Source organism: Schistocerca nitens, chromosome 8 (genome assembly GCF_023898315.1).
Source record: "Schistocerca nitens isolate TAMUIC-IGC-003100 chromosome 8, iqSchNite1.1, whole genome shotgun sequence".
NCBI classification, from domain to species: Eukaryota; Metazoa; Arthropoda; class Insecta; order Orthoptera; family Acrididae; genus Schistocerca; species Schistocerca nitens.
This window is the reverse complement of record NC_064621.1, coordinates 552,689,408-552,708,742: the sequence shown is the minus strand read 5'-3', so window position 1 is coordinate 552,708,742 and position 19,335 is coordinate 552,689,408. Positions and strand designations below refer to the sequence as shown.

Here is a 19,335-nt window from a genome sequence, read left to right as displayed (position 1 = left end):
GTGGTGGAATGATGGCTGTGTAGTGGTGGAATGGAAACAGGGAAGGGGTTGGATGGGTGAGGACAGTGACTCACCCATTCAACCCCTTTCCTGTTCCCATTCCACCACTACACAGCTGTCATTCCACTACCACACCCAGTCTTTTTAATTTCTCTCATTTTCCACTACTCCCCCCCCCCCCCCCCCCCCCACCGCTCCCTACGTCTTCCCTGCCCTCCGTCTAACCTGCAGCACTTCACCGTCCACCACCCCCACCGTACTATCCTTCCCCCTCCCCACCCCGGCCTCCTCCTTACCCCCACCTAGTCGCCACTCTCATCATGCACTGGTGCTGCTGCTCACAGTGTGGTTTCAGTTGCCTGAGACTGCAGATGTCTGTGCGAGTTGCATTTGCGCGCGCGCGTGCGTGTTAGGAATACAGCCGACTACCAGATTTACTTTGATTTTCTTTAATAAAGCACATCCAGATTCATTTACAGACTCATTCCTTAACACACTTTTGAGAACAGCGAAACAGTTTTAAAGTCTTTCTGGGCAAAACATATTGGTGTATTAATAAATTTACATTAAGACTCTTAATTAACTACTGATTTTTGAGCTCAAAAGTAATAACAAGAACTGCACAAATTTCCCAGTAAATGGTAGCAACATGATAACTTTATCATCACAGTTTATGTCAATATTAACCCTTCAACTCTGGTGAGAAAAATGTGGTAGATGTCTCTTGGGTGCTGCAACATCACACTGCTTTTGAAGCCCTCAGGCAGAGATTATTTTGGATATGTTTGGCATTTTCCATCATCTCTTCTTATTACAGAATTTGGGCAGGCACTGGGAGAGTTTGTAGCATTTCTTTACACTACTTCTGTACATGTGTGATGTGTTTTAATCAAAGAGATAAACAAACACATTTGCAACTATGATATATATTTTCATAAAACATAACATAAAGTAGATTATTTACTACTGATTTGTTCATTCTGTTATATTTTAGGACACAAAGAGGTAAAGACAGTTTAACTTCATTCTTAACAACAGAGCTTTACTTGAGACACCATCTCTTGGGTATTTGAGATGCTATTTGTTGTGGATTTCAGATGTGTTGGGTTTATACCAAAGTATTCAGTATGGCGTGAGTCCGCCAATAGTGCTGACAGCAAAGTGATGGTGAAGTAACATACTGTAAGTTGAAAAACCATGAGTCAAGTGCGGCATGAGTCTGTCAATAATACTGCAATTAAAATGTTGCAGAAGTCTGGCACAATTAAGCAATAACCAAGTATTAATCTCAAAATATCAACAGCAGTTGACTGCACCTGCAGCACACCATGTGTCATGTGTCACTTTTGTGGCAGTCAAGGGCATAGCACTACAACCAGTCACCATAGCCAAAGGATTAAAGAACCATGTCGGAAGTTGTGCAATAACTTCAGCTGTAAAAATCAATGAAGCATACCTCTGTCCATCTCCCTGGGATGAGAGTAACAACCATCAAGTTTGACATAATCAACATTCCAATCAGCAAATGTTTGTGCATCAGTTTCCAAGTAACCCAAAATTCCAGGATAGCCTGCACAAGTATAATTTCCATAGTCCTCATAGATGCCGAATTTGAGGCCTTTTGAATGTATCTGCAACAAAAAGAGCATTTCAGTATAAATACAAATCATACATAAACCACAGTGATGATAGATTGGAATCCATACTATATTGTAATTCAATATGACGGTGCCCCTCCACATGTTACCTTACGTGTGAGGGACCGTCTCAACTGCACCTATCCTAATCGCTTGATTGGCCATGGCGGTGCTATTAACTGGCCTCCAAGATCACCTAACCTTACACCTTTAGATATCTGTTTATGGGTTTGGATGAAATCAGAGGTGCACAAAGTGAAAGTAAATACACGAGATGAACTGCTTTGTCGCATCATGGACCTGCTGAATTGATTAGGAACCAACCACAGGCAATTGAACAAGCAACACAACGTGTTACTGCTAGAGCACAAAAGTGCATTGACATTCATGGTGGGATATTTGAACCTGTTCTGTGAATTGTACAACATCTGTACGATAAGGATTAAAGTCGTTTGTAAAAGATGTGGTACATCTTTTTCAACTAAATACCTGTAACATGCATGTTGCAATGCATTATGTACTAAATGCAAAGTAAATAAACATCATGAAAAAAGGTGTAACGTTAGTGTACTTCTCCATAACATTGTTTTGAAGAAAATCATGTTACGGTCCAGTTGTACTGTATACAGATTCGCGCTGTGCACACCAATTTTGCAGAATTAAAGTTCCTTTCAATATCCATACCTCCTTAACGAAGCATTTGTGGACCTATGTTCATATAACATTTTTTATTCAGAATTACGTATACTATCACTGTGTAAAATATTGACCTTTCCTCCCTAAACACCCTGTATACTATAGCCTCACAAACTCAAGTATTAACTTCAGTTGTGCCTGTACAGGATGTCACTGTAAAACTCCTTATGAAGTGAAATGGTTTGGCATGCTAAGACGGTTGTGAAACTGACAGAAAGTTACTAACAATAACAACAGTAAAATATTGAGTTACTGATGCAGCTGAAGACATGAGTAGATTAAGATTTTACATAAATAATGCAATGAGTCAGTATCTGAAGAATGCTGCCAATAAAACAGTTTACCTTTGAATGATGCAGTTATTTTTAATGTGTTTCATCCTCATGATTATAATTATTTTACACATGTAAAAGTTCTCTGTTTTAAAAAGCTGGTTGCTTTCTAATATACCTGCCTTAACTATGAATCACCAAATGCTATAAAATAAATATTATGAGATATTAACAGTCTGTTACTCACATATGAAAAGTAACACACACAAATTTAGTTCAAAGGAACAACACAAACAGTGAATCACTGAGCTCAATTTTATTTCCAGTTTATGAAAAAAGTTATCAGTAAACACAATAAAGAAGAAAACAACATATGACTGGAATCTTTTATCAGTTACTTCATCAGAGGAAATGAGAACTACAAGTAATGTCAGTACAAAAAGATGTGTAACTTTTCAAGGAAAGGATATGCCACTTCTTCATTTGAGTCATAGCAAACGAACTGCCAGAAAAGAACTAGACAAAGCAGTTGGTCATAACATCTTAAATTGTAATAATAAATCACAGGCAACTGATGTATCAAATATGAAAGTTGAAACAAAAGAAATCATGCAGAACAGCAGAAAGAAAACAGGTGAGAGAATTACGGATGGAATGAGATGGGAAGGAAGGGGAGAATAAAGTAATAGCAGTTTATTACCAAGAAACTATTAAAATGATAAAAACAAACGACATACATATGCTGATGGTAAGGCAGACCGATAATGCAAAGTGCAAAAACAAAAGTAGACAAGCAATATATGTTAGAAGAGCAGAGAGGAGAAATGTCACCAAAAAAATACAGTAGTCAACCCATTGGCGTAGAATGACGGGTGTACCCATCATTATGATCGCACGGATTTATGCACAATGACATATATGGCTATCATCATGCAATTGCCATGTTGTGCAGTGTTTAGGCATGTACTGCACTACTGATGGTTCTATTTTAAGAATGCTCAACTGCAGCTAAACGGTATAATGAAAAGTTGGCACATTTTCGTAGATTGAGTAAAGCAACATAGGTGATCCATACGAGATCTAAGGTAAAAGAATACGTTATCTCTTGAAGAAAGTGGTTTGAGTGACACTGATAGTGAAATAGATTCTGAACACAGTAAAAGCACAGAATTGGAAGTGAGTGACAACAGTGGTTGTGTTGACAAGGGAGATTTTTTTCCTCGACAAGCAAGATGCTGTAGCAGAGCCGGCAACAGGTATATCGACAGTTACTGATACGTGGAACTGGGATAATGTTTGCAATGATCCTTACATTATCAAAAGTAGCACTGGAGGCAAGATAGATGTAACTATTCACTGATCCCTAGGCCAAAACCTATCAGAGTTGAATGTAACTGATCAGTTTTTGACGCTACAGCTCTGGGAGTCAGTGGTCGAGGAAACAAATTTATTTGCTGCTCAAATGTGCACAGAAACAATTGTACATGTGGAACAGGGAAGAATGGTTGACAAAGCACACTGCTTTCCTGTGGCAGTAGATGAGATGAAGGCCCATTCTGTACCCTGCATACATATGTCCCACACAAAGAAATCTTTTGTATAAGATAATTGGTCGAAGAGAAAAATAATACAAACTCCTATTTTTCGTGAAAACATTCCTTTTAGGAGATTCAAAGCCATTTCAATGTGCTTTATTTTGCTACTGATTCCGCAGATACACAGTGTGACAAACTGAGGAAGGTCACATCAGTTATTAATCTTCTTCTTGACAAATTTCAGAGGGTGTACAAGCCTCGATTTTTTTTTTCTTTCTTTCTTTCTTTTGTATCAATGAGAGTTTGAGGAAGTTCAGTGGTAGATTGGCATATGTACACTAAAACCCTTCAAAGAGGGGAATATCTGGTTTGAAAATATATAAAACCTGCTCATCTGACAATGGATACTATTACTTAAAATTTATACAGGTCTTGAGCAAGAAAGTTGTTCTTGATTTGTGTGAGACTTTACTGGAAGAATGGAGAACAATATATATGGATAATTGGTGTAGTTCTCCCAGCTTGTTTCTAAAGCTATTGGAGAGGAAGACCTACACAGTTAGAACTATAAGATCAAACAGGAAGAACATGCCACCACAGTTCAAGAACTCAATGCTGAAAAAAGGCAAACTGACTTTTGCAACTGTGAATAAAGTTCTTGCTGTGAAGTGGATTGACAAAAAACCGGTGCACCTTCACGATAGACCTCACTATGAAGACCAGCAAATAAATGGGAAGACTAAGCTGAAACCTAACTGCATCAGCAATTACAACAAAGGGATGGGCAGAGTCAATGCACACGATCAACGCTTAGCATCATATCCTCTTCTGAGAAGATATGTGAAGGGATATATATATATAAAAAAAAAAGAAAAATGTTTTTATATGTCAGACAATGCAATTCAAGTATGGTATACTACATGATAACTCCAGTAACAGAAGAATGAGGTTCCCAGAGTTTTCATCACAACCTGGCTGAAAAACATTTGACTTCGGATCACAGGATTCATGGATGCCCAGGCCAAGGCCAAGGAACAAATCCATTAAGGCTACCAGAAAGGTACTGGGAGCATTCTCCCACAAAAATAACCCCAACTGACAAAAAAGCAGCTCTGTCCAGAAGATGCAAGATCTGTTAAAACAGAGGATAGCATGGAGAAACCTGCTTTGATTGTGACGAGTGCAAGTTGGTTGGTTGGTTAGTTTAAAAGCATGGGGAAGGGGGGGGGGGGGGGACTAAACTGCTAGGTCATCGGTCCCCCACTCCAATTAAAATAATTCTGAGGTGGGTCCCCAAGACAGAGGAGGTAACCACGCGTTAGTCACATATGGCCAATGTGAAGCCAGCAGAGGACAACTGATTCCCTGCGAGCGGACTGCATGGAAGACTTCCACACATTCATAGTCTCCTTAATGACACGCAGTTTATAGTGCGTACTGTCAAACAATTCCGTCTCCCAAAGCCGAAAAACCCTGCGGCATAAGACAGAACGCGTGTCAGTTTCGGAGATGCCCACCTCCAGAAGCTGTTTCTGTGTAGCCTGTTTGGCCAGCCTGTCGGCAAGTTCATTGCCTGGAATTCCGACCTGTCCTGGGGACCACACAAACACCACTGAGCGACAGGACCGTTCCAGGGCATAGATGGACTCCAGAATTGACGCAACCAAAGGATGGTTATGGTAGCACTGGTCGATAGTTTGTAGGCTGCTAAAGGAGTCAGTGCACAGGAGAAATTACTCGCCAGGGCATGAGCGGATGTGCTCAAGAGCATGAGATACGGTAGTCAGCTCTGCAGTAAAAACATTGCAGCCATCTAGCAAGGAGTGCGGTTCAGTATGTGCTCCATGAACATACGCAAAGCCTATGTGACGATCAGCCATCAGTGTAAACCACTTCATGGCCCCGGTACATGCCGAGAATTGAGAGGAAGTGATAGCGGAGAGCCGCCGCAGGGTTAATGGAGTCCTTAGGCCCATGCGAAAGGTCCAGAAGAATCTGTGGCCTAGGTGTACACCATGGAGGTGTTCGTGAACGGACCTCAAGGAGAGGTGGTAGCAGGAAGAACTCCAGTTCAAACAGAAGGGACCGGACACAAACCGCAATCGTAAGCCCTGACCTGGGCCGCCTATGTGGGAGATGAACCGCCGTGGTTGGGAAAAGGAGACAGTAATTCAGATGCGCAGGAGAACTACGAATGGGTGCAATGTAACTGGTGAGCATCTGTGCATGCCTAACCTTCAATGGAGGGATTCCGGCCTCCACCAGGACACTGGTCACCGAACTTGTTCTGAAAGCTCCCATCGCTAGGTGAATGCCACAGTGGTGCACTGGTTGAGTAAACGCAATGCTAAGGGTGCCACTGAACCATAAACCAGACTCCCACAATCAAGGAGGGATTGAACAAGGGCTCTGTAGAGCTGCAGCAGAGTAGAGCAATCTGCACCCCAGTTGGTGTTGCTCAGGCAGCGGAGGGCATTGAGGTGCTGCCAGCACTTCTGCTTAAGCTGACGAAGGTGATATAGCCAAGTCAATCGGGTGCTGAAAACCAGTTCTAAGAATCAACATGTCTCCACCACAGTAAAGTTCTGGTTCTGGATGAATGGTGTGATGCCGACAGAAATGCATGACACATGACTTCGCGGCTGAAAACTGGAAGCCGTGGGCTAGAGCCCATTACTGCACCTTGTGAATGGCTTGCTGTAGGTGCCGCTCAGTAACACCAGTACTGGAGGAGCAATACGAAATGCAGAAGTCATCCACGTACAGAGAAGGTGAGAGCGATGGACCTACAGCTGCTGCTAGGCTGTTAATAGCCATTAAAAATGGAGACACTCAATACGGAGCCCAATGGAATGCCATTCTCCTGATTGGACAAGGAAAGTACAGAGTGACAGGAAGTTTGAATAAAAATTGGGAGCGGGTTCCGGAGACTTATACAATGTGGCAAGGATAGAATGTCGCCAGGTCATGTCGTATGCTTCAAATAAGTAAAAAAAAATGGCAACCAGGTGTTGGCGTCTGGAAAAGGCTGTCCGAATGGCAGACTCGAGGGACATAAGATTACCAGTGGTAGAGCGACCCTCGTGGAAGCCGCCCTGACATGGAGCCAGTAGGTCACGTGACTCCAGGACCCAACCCAACCACCAACACACATTACGTTCCAGTAGCTTACAATGGAAGCTAGTGAGGCTGATGGGCTGGTAGCTATCCTCATCAAGTGGGTTTTGACAGGGTTTGAGCACCGGAATGATGGTGCTCTCCCGCCATTACGATGGAAAGATGCCATCGCACCAAATCCGGTTGAAGATGACAAGGAGATGTCACTTGTAGTCAGACAAGAGATCTTTAATCATCTGACTGTGGATCCAATCCGGCCCAGGAGCTGTGTGGGGGCAATGTGCAAGGGCACTGAGGAGCTACCACTCTGTAAATGGGGCGATATAGGGTTCTCTGTGGCATGTAGTGAACGAGAGGACTTCCCTTTCCAACTGCCATTTGAGGGTGCGAAAGGCTGGCGGGGTAGATCTCTGCCGCAGAGTCTCGAGTATAGTGCTCAGCAATCATGTCTACATCGGTAGATAACACGCCATTGATGTTAGTGCCAGGGACACCTGTTGGGGTCTGGTACCCAAAAAGACGTCTGATATTCATCCAGACTTGGGAAGGTGACGTATGGCACCCACTGGTCGACACATACCTCTCCCAACACTCCTGTTTCAGTCGTTTTATGAGCTCGTGAACGTGGGCACAGAGCTGCTTAAAGGTTTTTAGGTGCTCTAGGAAAGGGTGCTGCTTATGTCGCTGTAGAGCTTGCCGATGCTCTTTAATTGCCTCAGCGGCTTCCAATGACCACCAAGGGACTGTCTTTTGCCAGGGGCACCCTAAAGAATAAGAGACAGCATTTTTGGCCGCAGAAACGATAGTTGTAGTGACCTGCTCAATGACAACATCGATGGAACCATGTGGGGGAGATAGAGCGATGACAGCAGAGATGAAGGCTTCCCAGTCTGCCATGTTTAAGGCCCATCTAGGTAGGCGTCCATGGGCATGATGCCGGGAGAGTGACAGGAAGATGGGGCAGAGGTCACAACCACACGGATCATCATGTGCTCTCCAGTGGATAGATGGGAGAAGGCCTGGACTGCAAACCGAGAGATCAATGGCTGAGTATGTGCCATGTACCACATTGAAATGTGTGGGGGCACCTGTATTTAAGAGGCAGAGGTTGAGGTTGAGTTGTCACAGTAAATTTTCGACCTCCCTACCTCGGCCAGTAAGCAGGGTGCCACCCGACAGGGGTTATGCGCGTTAAAATCTCCCAAAAACAGGGAAGGTTTAGGGAGCTGATCAATCAGTGTAGCCAATACGTTCAGGGATACCGCACCATCTGGAGGAAGATATACATTGTAGACAGTTATTTCCTGTGTCGTCCTTATCCTGACAGCCACAGCTTCAAGAGGGGTTTGGAGGGGCACAGGTTCACTACATACTGAGTTCAGGACATAGACACGAACTCCACTTGACACACGATAATAGTTGCTACGGTTCCTGTAATATCCCTTATAGCTGCGGAGGGCAGGGGTCCGCATAGCTGGGAACCAGGTTTCCTGTAGGGCAATGCAGAAAGCAGTTGTAAAGCTTGAAAGTTGCCGTAGCTCAGTCAGATGGTGGAGAAAACTGCCGCAATTCCACAGGAGGATTATGTGATCAGGAGATGGGAAGGCATGAAACACTCAATGAGGCAGTCTACGCCTCAGGGTCACCTGCTGCCACCAGATGAGTACCTGTGTGATCGACATCCATTGTGTCTGAGGGCCCAGCGAGATCTAGGTCCTCAGCGGACGACAGAATCTCCACCTCATCCTCAGACACAGAGCTTGCAGGTAGTGGTGGCGTGGGTGCCACCACAGTACCTTGGTTCTTGGGGGTCTTTTTCTTTTTAGGTTTCTCTCACTGCTCCTTAGGGTTGACTGGCTGGGAGGGCTTCACTGATTCAGTCTCAGGGACTGAAGAGGACCGTGAAGCCCTACAACCAGCTACCTGTGGTTCCTTCAGCCACTGGCAGGTGTCAGCTTTGCCACTGGTAGGAACCTGGGAAGGGAGTGACCCAAGGGATCCCTTCCTGGCGAGAGGAGCCGAAGAAGAAATACACTTCTCCAACTGAGAAGTGGGGACTGACATACTGGCAGCCCCAATTGTTGGGGGTGGGGGGTGTTGCTCCAGAAGTAGGTTGTGCAGAAGCAACCGGGGGGGGGGGGGGAGGAGGCACTTCCCCCCCCCCCAAATCAAGGGGGCAGGTGGAGTCTGACGGCTCTTAGAGCCAACTGTATGCAGCGGAACGGAAGATGGCAGAACCGCTGTCCTAGCGGCGGCATAGGTTGACGTCACATGCACAGAATGTAGCCTCTCATATTTTCTCTTAGCCTCAGCGTAGGTCAGTCGGTCCATGGTCTTGTATTCCATTACTTTTCTTTCTTTCTGGAGAATCCTGCAGTCTGGCGAGCAAGGTGAATGGGCTCTCCACAGTTGGCACAGATGGGAAGCGGGGCACAGGGAGTGTTGCGATGTGAAGGACGTCCAAAATCCTGACAGGTGATGCTGGAAGTACAGTAGGAAGACATATGGCCGAACTTCCAGCACTTAAAAGCACCACATTGGGGGAGGGATATAAGGCTTTACATCACAACGGCGGACCATCACCTTGATCTTCTCAGGTAATGTGTCAACCTTGAAGGCCAAGATGAAGGCGCCGGTGGCAATGTGATTGTCCCTTGGATCCTGGTGAACGCGCCGGAGGAAATGGACATCTCACTGCTATAAATTGGCGCATAGCTCATCGCCGGACTGAGAAAGAAGATCCTTGTGAAATATGATACCCTGGACCATATTTAAGCTCTTATGGGGCGTGATGGAAACAGAAACATCCCCCAGCTTGTCACAGGCAAGTAGTGCCTGTGACTGGGCAGAGTATGCTGTTTTGGTCAAGACCGACCCTGAGCGCATTTCGGACAAGCCCTCCACCTCCCCAAACTAGTCCTCTAAACGCTCCACAAAAAACTAAGGTTTCATTGACAAGAAAGATTTCCCCATCAAATCTCGTACATATGAGGTACCGGGGTGAATACGCTTCGCTGCCATCCTTAGCTTGGTGTTCCTCCCATGATGTGGCCGGGCGGAGAGGGGGCGGGGGGGGGGAGGGACTATTTGGGGTTGTATTTCTTAGCATTGAAGTTAGACCTTGACCGCTTAGAGACTGGTGATGTTTGACTACCGGCAAGAGATGACGTATTACGCTTCATGGTGTGTCATCCACCCTGATACCACCCACTCCGACCAGCGGCCCTCAAAACGGGCACCTACCCAGCCGCAGCAAAGGCCGCCTGGAAGGATGGCCATTGCTGGGAGTCCTGATGCCCCAGGTTGACGGGCATCTAGTCCTTGGCATATGTGGGGAGTTAACGGCACAGGCATCAGCACAGCGATCCCTGTGTGGTCAGGGGGCTACAACCAACAGGGTACATGGCGGCCCTAACACAACGGACTGGCTATTGTGCTGGATATCAGGCACAAACGAGCTAAGAAGTCCATTATCGTTGACAGCGCAGAAAGTGATACTGCACAGAGGATGGAGGAAAACTCACCCAAGAGGGTGACCTCGCCCAGCAGCTGAAGAATGAGTGGAAGTGCAGACTCACGTCAAAGGCGGATGTGAGAGGTCTCAGCACATGATGGACACTATGCACCATGTAAGGCACCCTTTCCCAATTGGCTTGCTCTTAGAATAAATTTTGAAAAATGGAGGTCAAACCCTACAGGGGTCCATCACATAAAGGCCGAAACATGTGAGACTCCTAGTCGCCACTTACGACAGGCAGGAATACCTCAGGCCTATTCTAACCCCTGGACCCGCAGGGGGGACAAGTGCAAGATTTGTCTACACGTAGGTAAGTGTTTTAAGCTTTATAACATTCAGACAACAGTGTAATAGAGAACTGCAATAAATAGAATGCTTTAATATAGCTTATAGTACATTGTTGTAAAAATGAGGAAAACAGCTGAAAAATAAGTTTACTGCTGTGTCACGATGTCAATAAAAAGAATTTTATGCCAATGGGTTAATAGTGAGACAGCAAAAGCTAACTACACTCCTGGAAATTGAAATAAGAACACCGTGAATTCATTGTCCCAGGAAGGGGAAACTTTATTGACACATTCCTGGGGTCAGATACATCACATGATCACACTGACAGAACCACAGACACAGGCAACAGAGCATGCACAATGTCGGCACTAGTACAGTGTATATCCACCTTTCGCAGCAATGCAGGCTGCTATTCTCCCATGGAGACGATCGTAGAGATGCTGGATGTAGTCCTGTGGAACGGCTTGCCATGCCATTTCCACCTGGCGCCTCAGTTGGACCAGCGTTCGTGCTGGACGTGCAGACCGCGTGAGACGACGCTTCATCCAGTCCCAAACATGCTCAATGGGGGACAGATCCGGAGATCTTGCTGGCCAGGGTAGTTGACTTACACCTTCTAGAGCACGTTGGGTGGCACGGGATACATGCGGACGTGCATTGTCCTGTTGGAACAGCAAGTTCCCTTGCCGGTCTAGGAATGGTAGAACGATGGGTTCGATGACGGTTTGGATGTACCGTGCACTATTCAGTGTCCCCTCGACGATCACCAGTGGTGTACGGCCAGTGTAGGAGATCGCTCCCCACACCATGATGCCGGGTGTTGGCCCTGTGTGCCTCGGTCGTATGCAGTCCCGATTGTGGCGCTCACCTGCACGGCGCCAAACACGCATACGACCATCATTGGCACCAAGGCAGAAGCGACTCTCATCGCTGAAGACGACACGTCTCCATTCGTCCCTCCATTCACGCCTGTCGCGACACCACTGGAGGCGGGCTGCACGATGTTGGGGCGTGAGCGTAAGACGGCCTAACGGTGTGCGGGACCGTAGCCCAGCTTCATGGAGACGGTTGCGAATGGTCCTCGCCGATACCCCAGGAGCAACAGTGTCCCTAATTTGCTGGGAAGTGGCGGTGCGGTCCCCTACGGCACTGCGTAGGATCCTACGGTCTTGGCGTGCATCCGTGCGTCGCTGCGGTCCGGTCCCAGGTCGACGGGCACGCGCACCTTCCGCCGACCACTGGCGACAACATCGATGTACTGTGGAGACCTCACGCCCCACGTGTTGAGCAATTCGGCGGTACGTCCACCCGGCCTCCCGCATGCCCACTATATGCCCTCGCTCAAAGTCCGTCAACTGCACATACGGTTCACGTCCACGCTGTCGCGGCATGCTACCAGTGTTAAAGACTGCGATGGAGCTCCGTATGCCACGGCAAACTGGCTGACACTGACGGCGGCGGTGCACAAATGCTGCGCAGGTAGCGCCATTCGACGGCCAACACCGCGGTTCCTGGTGTGTCCGCTGTGCCGTGCGTGTGATCATTGCTTGTACAGCCCTCTCGCAGTGTCCGGAGCAAGTGTGGTGGGTCTGACACACCGGTGTCAATGTGTTCTTTTTTCCATTTCCAGGAGTGTATGTTGTTTGATACCAAACTCTCATTTCCACCAATCTGAATCACTGGTCTTGAGACAGGGATCCAAATGAATTAAATGATCAAGAAGACACACAGGCTTCTGTTGAGGTCCACGAAATGTGACATCCCACAATGCTAGTGTGGACAGTTCATTTGAGGCTAGTCATAAAAGAGTGAAGAGCCCCTGACAATGCAGTGCTGATTAATGAAATCCCTGGCAGTAAATTCTTTAGGTACAGAATGGAATAAAATTCTATCTTGAGAGAGCAAGAGAGAGAGAGAGAGAGAGAGAGAGAGAGAGAAATTTATCAAGCTACCAACATACAGAAAATTCATGACACTTTTGGAGTCTTTGGAGCAAATCTTCAGGTGTTTTACATTGGTTTTTCATTAATGCTTATACTTGTAGTACATTTGGTGTAAACAGCTTAGTTGTAGAGAACTTAAATCAGCACTAAAATAATATTTTTATGTGCTTGTTCTTACTGGTTCTCATGGTGATTACAATGAAGTGCAGGGCACATAACTGACATTTATGACAATTATTTTTGCACAGTATTCAGTTTCATTTAATATATAAATTAAAAGGAAAACTTTTTTTCCCAGAAAACAAGCTAAATGAACGTAACATTTCCATAAGCTACAATTATATTTGTGACCTTGCATAACTACTTTTTCCTTAATAAAGACAGTCCCAAAATTAATATACATGTGCAGGATATGACTAACCCGTGAAATCTGCAGAAAACTACCATTTTACAAATGTGAACAGGTGGAAAAACATCACTGGCTAAACTGTTTACATTTAATAGGACCAGTGGAAAGAAAAAGTTAATATTAATGAAAAAAGCATGTAAAAATCTTAAAATTAGCCCCTAGGGCTGTAAATATAGGGTTGGTGCATAAGTTTATAGTGTTTTTCTGTAAGTTTAATAAACACGATAGATAAACATAACAGAGACTCTAGTCATTAATAATATACTCTCCTTCACTATCTACTACAGTCTGTGCCAATGCTGGGGTAAGTTTTTGATTCTATGACTGTATGTGGCTTCGAAGCGAAGTACTCGTTGACCCATGTTCAGAGTGCATTTTCATCCGGCAAGGAAGTTCCTTGAAGATTGTTCAATAGAGATTGGAAAGGGTGATAAGCTGAGAGTGCAAGATCATGTGAATAATGATGGTATGAAATGAGTTCCCAACCCAACTCCTGTATACTGTGTTGTGTCAGTCTAGGAGAATGTGGGCAGACGTTATCACGGAGTAGCATCACTTCACACAGTCTTCCTGGTAGTTGGTCTTTGACTGCATCTGCAAGATGTCTCAGTTGTTGACAATAAATGTCAGCAGTGATGGTTGCACCTCGGGGAAGCAATTTGTAGTACACCACACTGTCACTGTTCCACCAGAAGCCTAGCATTATCGTTTATGGATGCACACAGGCCATTGTACAGGGAGTTGCTGCACTGTTTGTGCTCAACCATTCCTTTCTTTTTCTTCTGTTTGCATAAGAACACCACTTCTTGTTACCAGTAACAATACAGGATAGGAATGGTTAGTGTTGCTCAAGAGCCAATTGATGATTTGCAAGCAGAAATGAACATATGGCCACCTGCTGATCCTTGTGATTTTGGTTTAGAGCATGCAATATCCATACATTTTTGTACCTTCTCCACTGTATGCAAAAGTCATACAATGGTGGAATGATAACTTTTGCCAGTTCTTAAGTACAAGGATGTAGAACATTGTAGATTAATGCATTTAAACGATCTTCAAACCCCGGAGATCTTCCTGAACACTGAGAGCCACTAGTGTCTGACTACACATAAACTCAAATAGCAACAGTGAACTACAAATAAAAAATGACAGTTGATAAATAAGCCTACAGCAATTGGAATACCAATATGCAAAACAAGAATACTATGAACTTATACACCAACATAATAGTATATCATGCATCTTCAATAAATCAATAAAGTATGAATGAAAATGAACTTTCATCTATTTTTCACATAAGTAACAATGTGATATCTTTCCCGCCAATAATCATCGACAAAATTTAAAGAAATTTACTTGTGCCTCCTGAACAAATTACAAACACATTACCTGTACAGGGTCTTTGTTTACAAGAAGAAACCCAAAATTTCTTGAATCCATCTGGTCGTGTACGTTGATTACAGCCACAGGAAAATATAACATATGGCTGAAGAGTAAGTGTGATACAACAAATTGTTCTTTGAGAAAATTTGCAGAATTGTGATAATCACTCAACTTCCACAAACTAAAATTGTAGTAAGTAAGTAAAAATGATTAGACAATGGCTACACAAAATCTAAATTTTAGACATTTCTACACTTTTTCACATGTTTTCTCATGACATTACAGAAGTCAGAAACAACAACAGATGAGATGAGAATATTTAGGAGTAAACGGGACCACTTCTGTAATCCTCCTGGCCTTAACTTCTGCTAATCCACAGTACCCATGTCTTCTATTCAACAGTTTTAAGTCCCTCTGTCCTGTCACTCGCTTCCAATCGGCATGCTGCAGCTCACTGACTTTGGAACCTGTGTCTCACACATCTAACCCACGCACCTATCACTGCTCCTATTTTTCACACCTCTCATCTTGCTCTGAGCCACTAGCTACGTGTCCCCAACCCCCTCTTCCTGCTCTGCCCCCACTTTCTCCCTCTAGCCAACCCCTCTGACACAGCCCCTGTCCTCAGTCCATCTGGGGAACTGCAGCCCCAGCATTATGTGTCCAGCAGCCTGCACAATGTAGATGCACAGGTGTGTGTGTGTGTGTGTGTGTGTGTGTGTGTGTGTGTGTGTGTGTGTGTGTGTGTACCAGTACCATATGCTAAAGGTAAAGAAAGGGAAGATAAATTTCCCCTGCAAGGTTTAGAAGTAGAATTTATCTACTGTACATTTACAGTTTAAAATTATATACTTACATAGTCTGAAAGATCATGAAGCCCACTTGGAAAGCGGCTACGATCAGGAACAAGCTGTCCACTCAAACTCCTCTCTTTCTCCAACCAGCAGTCATCAATGTTTATAAATTCATATCCTAGTGCAGCATAGCCCTCAGAAACCACGAGGTCTGTCATAGTCCGGAATAAGTTTTCACTGAACAGAAAGAAATACTAATTAGAAAAGCGGTCAATAAGTAAGACCCTCCTCATGCAAATATTAGATTTTCTAATTTATTGCAGCTTTGTCACGATCATGGAAATTGTTTGAACAACTCATCATTAGCATATGTTTAATTACCTACTGAGAACAGTACATCAAAGGTCCCTACATATGATGAAATTTACTTTATTTACAGATTAATTACAATAATTTTCTTTTCACAAGATTCTTCCACAAAGGGATTGCTACCTGTTGGTTTCTTAGCTGCATATTCTAGATTATTCACGATATAGTAACTGCAGATTTTCTGCAGATGATCCAGTTACCTATAAAGACGTATTGTCCAAAAGAAGTTGCATGAATATACATTCAGATCTTGAAAAGATTTCACAGTGGTGCAAAGATTGGCAACTTGCTTTTAATATTTGGAAGTGGAAGATTGTGCACTTAACAAAACAAAAAAATGTTATATCCTAATGACTATTATATCAATGAGTCACTGTTGGAATTGACCAACTCATACAAATACCTGGGTTACAGAAGGAATTACAAAGGAGAAATAAATTTAATTTACCTTTCAAAACACTACTATAATCTGCAAGACATTTCTTTTCTATGACTTTCTTTGCCTTTTGGGGAAACAGAGCAAAAAGTTGTCTCTACATCTGACATACAAGAATATGTTCAATGTTCAAGAGCAGTGGTCACTGCAACCAAGAATTTCCATATGCAGAAGGGCAGTTCTGTGCAACACTTCCCATTTGTCGACAATTTTAGCCAAAAACACAACATAGCAGAAACAATTTCAAAACAACCTCAGTTTAACTCTGCATTGATCATCTGATGTTCTGGTTCAAATTCCTTGTGTACCGAAAACACTGCCTTTATCATAAATGTTTGGAGATAATTTTTGGGATACAGGGAAGCCAGTGAACATTATTCATCTCTCTCTCTCTCTCTCTCTCTCTCTCTCTCTCTCTCTCCCCCCCCCCCCTTCCTTCTCTCCTCTTTCTCTTTCTTCGTCATAGACATGGAGCCATAGCCACTGACAGCATGAGTTTTGCCAATTTACAAGAGCTGAGGCACATGCCAAGTGTTACTGGAACCATGTTCTGTGAAAAACTGGCATGGAGTCAAACCTGCAGACCATTAAACAGCTCCCCGAACCCCACAACACACACACACACACACACACACACACACACACACACACACACACACACACACTGCATTTGGAGCTGGCAAACCTTAATTACTCCTGATGGTTCAACCTGAATGCTCCCACAATTTCCATTCTATTAACAGAGCTGTGTAAACACAACACAACACAACACTTGTAAATGTTGACTGTTCTGAGCTGTATGCCCTACTCATTTCTTCCCCGTGCATCCTAAATATGGCAGCAGATGCTTCTCCATACAGCCTTGGTTTTGTACTGCACCAACATGTGGATTACACTAACCCATAAGCTATACTTCTAAAACCTTGTCACTAGCTCAAACTCACACATTGAAACTGGACTACTTATTCATTTATAGAGCCTAGAAATTCCATTCACAAGTGCGCATGCACACTGGAACACTGCTGCATACCTATGAACTCTTTAGTCCATCCTGCACTGCTTTGCACCACATGTTTGCACAAGGCACTCTGGTGTGGATGCAACTTAAGAAGTACAGTACCCTGCAGCAGCCTTTTGCTCTATCAGGTGTAACAATCATTTCAGTTTTCCACCACAGGTTAGATCCTCGTGCTTAACTTTCCTTATGAGCCCACCTAATTTTCAACTTCTTCTGTAGCACCACATTTCAAATGCTTCTATTCTCTTCTGTTCCGGTTTCCTCACTATCTGTGTGTCACTGCCATACAATACCGTGCTGCAAATGTACATTCTCAGTAATTTATTCCTCAAATTAAAACCTACATTTGATACTCGTAGACTTCTCGTGGACAGGAATACCATTTTTACCAGTTTTCCACCATAGGTTAGAGCTTTTTATGTCCTATTTGCTCTGTCCGTCATTGATTATCTTGCTGCTAGGTAGCAGAATTCCTTAACTTCACGTACTTCGTGACCACCAATTATGATGTTAAGTTTCTCACTCTTCTTATTTCTGCTACTTTTCGTTACTTACGCCTTTCTTTGACTAACGATCAATCCGTATTCTGTACTCATTAGATGGCATTCAACAGAGCCTGTAATTCTTCTTCACTTTCACTGAGGATAGCAACGTCACTGGTGAATCTTTAAATTGTGTGGATGATATTTTTCCAAATGTCTGACAGTGTATCACCAGTCTCATACAGCCTATACACTGATGTGAGTCATTGCTTCATTGCCACTTCCCCCAAGATTTTCGAAATTCCAATGGAATGTTATCAATCCCTTCTGCCTTATTTCATTTTAATTCTTCCAAATCTCTTCTAAATTCTGACTCTAATACTGGATCCCCTATCTCTTCCCTATCGACTCGTGTTTCTTCTTCTATCACATCTTCAGGCAAGTCCTCCCCTCACACAAGCCCTCAATTTCCACCTATCGCCTTTCTTCTCTGCATTTAACAGTAGAATTCTCATTACACTCTTAAATGTTATTGCCCTTGTTTTAATTTAACCTCAAGTTGTTCTGAATTTTCTATATGTTTAGTCAGTCCTTCCAACATTTTTTTTTTAATTTCTACACATTTTTCATGCAGCCAATTCACCTTAGCTTTTCCATACTTCCTATTTATTTCATTCCTAAGTGACCTGTATTTCTGATTTCCAGTATTTCCCTTTAACGTTTTTGTACTTCCTTCTTTCGTCAATCAACTGAAGTATTTCTTCTGTTAGCCATGCTTCCTCCGCACTTACCCTTCCTGCACCAATGTTTTTTCCTCCAACTTCTGCAATTGCCCTTTTTAGAAACGTTCATTCCTCTTCAACTGAATCACCCACTGAGCTATTCATTATAACAGTATCTGTAGCCTCAGAGAACTTCAAGCGTACCTCTTCATTCCTTAATATTTCCATATCCCACTTCTTTGCACATTGATTTTAGTCTCTAAATTTTATCCTATGACTCATCGCTACTAAATTGTGAACTGAGTCTACATCTGGTCCTGGCTCCACCTTACAGCCTTTCTTGTGTGATCATGATGTAATCAAACAGAAATCTTCCTCTATCTCCTGGGCTTCTTCAAGTATACATCGTCCTCTTGTGGTTCTTGAACAGAGTATTCACTATTACCACATGACATTTATTGCAGAACTCAATAAGTCTTTCTCCTCTCTCATTCCTACAAGCAAGCCCATATTCTCCTGTAATCTTTTCTTCTCCTCCTTACCATACAACCATATTCGAATTCCTCATGACTATTATATTTTCACCTCCGTTTACTTACTGAATTACCTGTTCAATATCCTCATATACCTTCCCTAACTCTTCATCTTCTGCTTGAGATGTCTGCATGTATAGCTGAACTATTGATGTCGGTGTTCATTTGCTGTTGATTCTGATGA

General features: G+C 43.7%; 1 protein-coding gene across 3 annotated transcripts in view; it reads right to left on the bottom strand.

Annotated features, from left to right (window-relative positions):
* LOC126198777 (alpha-N-acetylgalactosaminidase) overlaps positions 1-19,335 on the bottom strand; it is a 98,834-nt gene that overhangs the window by 44,175 nt on the left and 35,324 nt on the right. For all 3 annotated transcript variants that reach the window (XM_049935341.1, XM_049935340.1, XM_049935342.1), the window contains exons 3-4: positions 15,654-15,828; positions 1,457-1,631 (exon numbers count right to left, since the gene is read on the bottom strand). In XM_049935341.1, the coding sequence (XP_049791298.1) occupies positions 1,457-1,631; positions 15,654-15,828 (350 nt within the window). The remainder of the gene's footprint in view (positions 1-1,456; positions 1,632-15,653; positions 15,829-19,335) is intronic.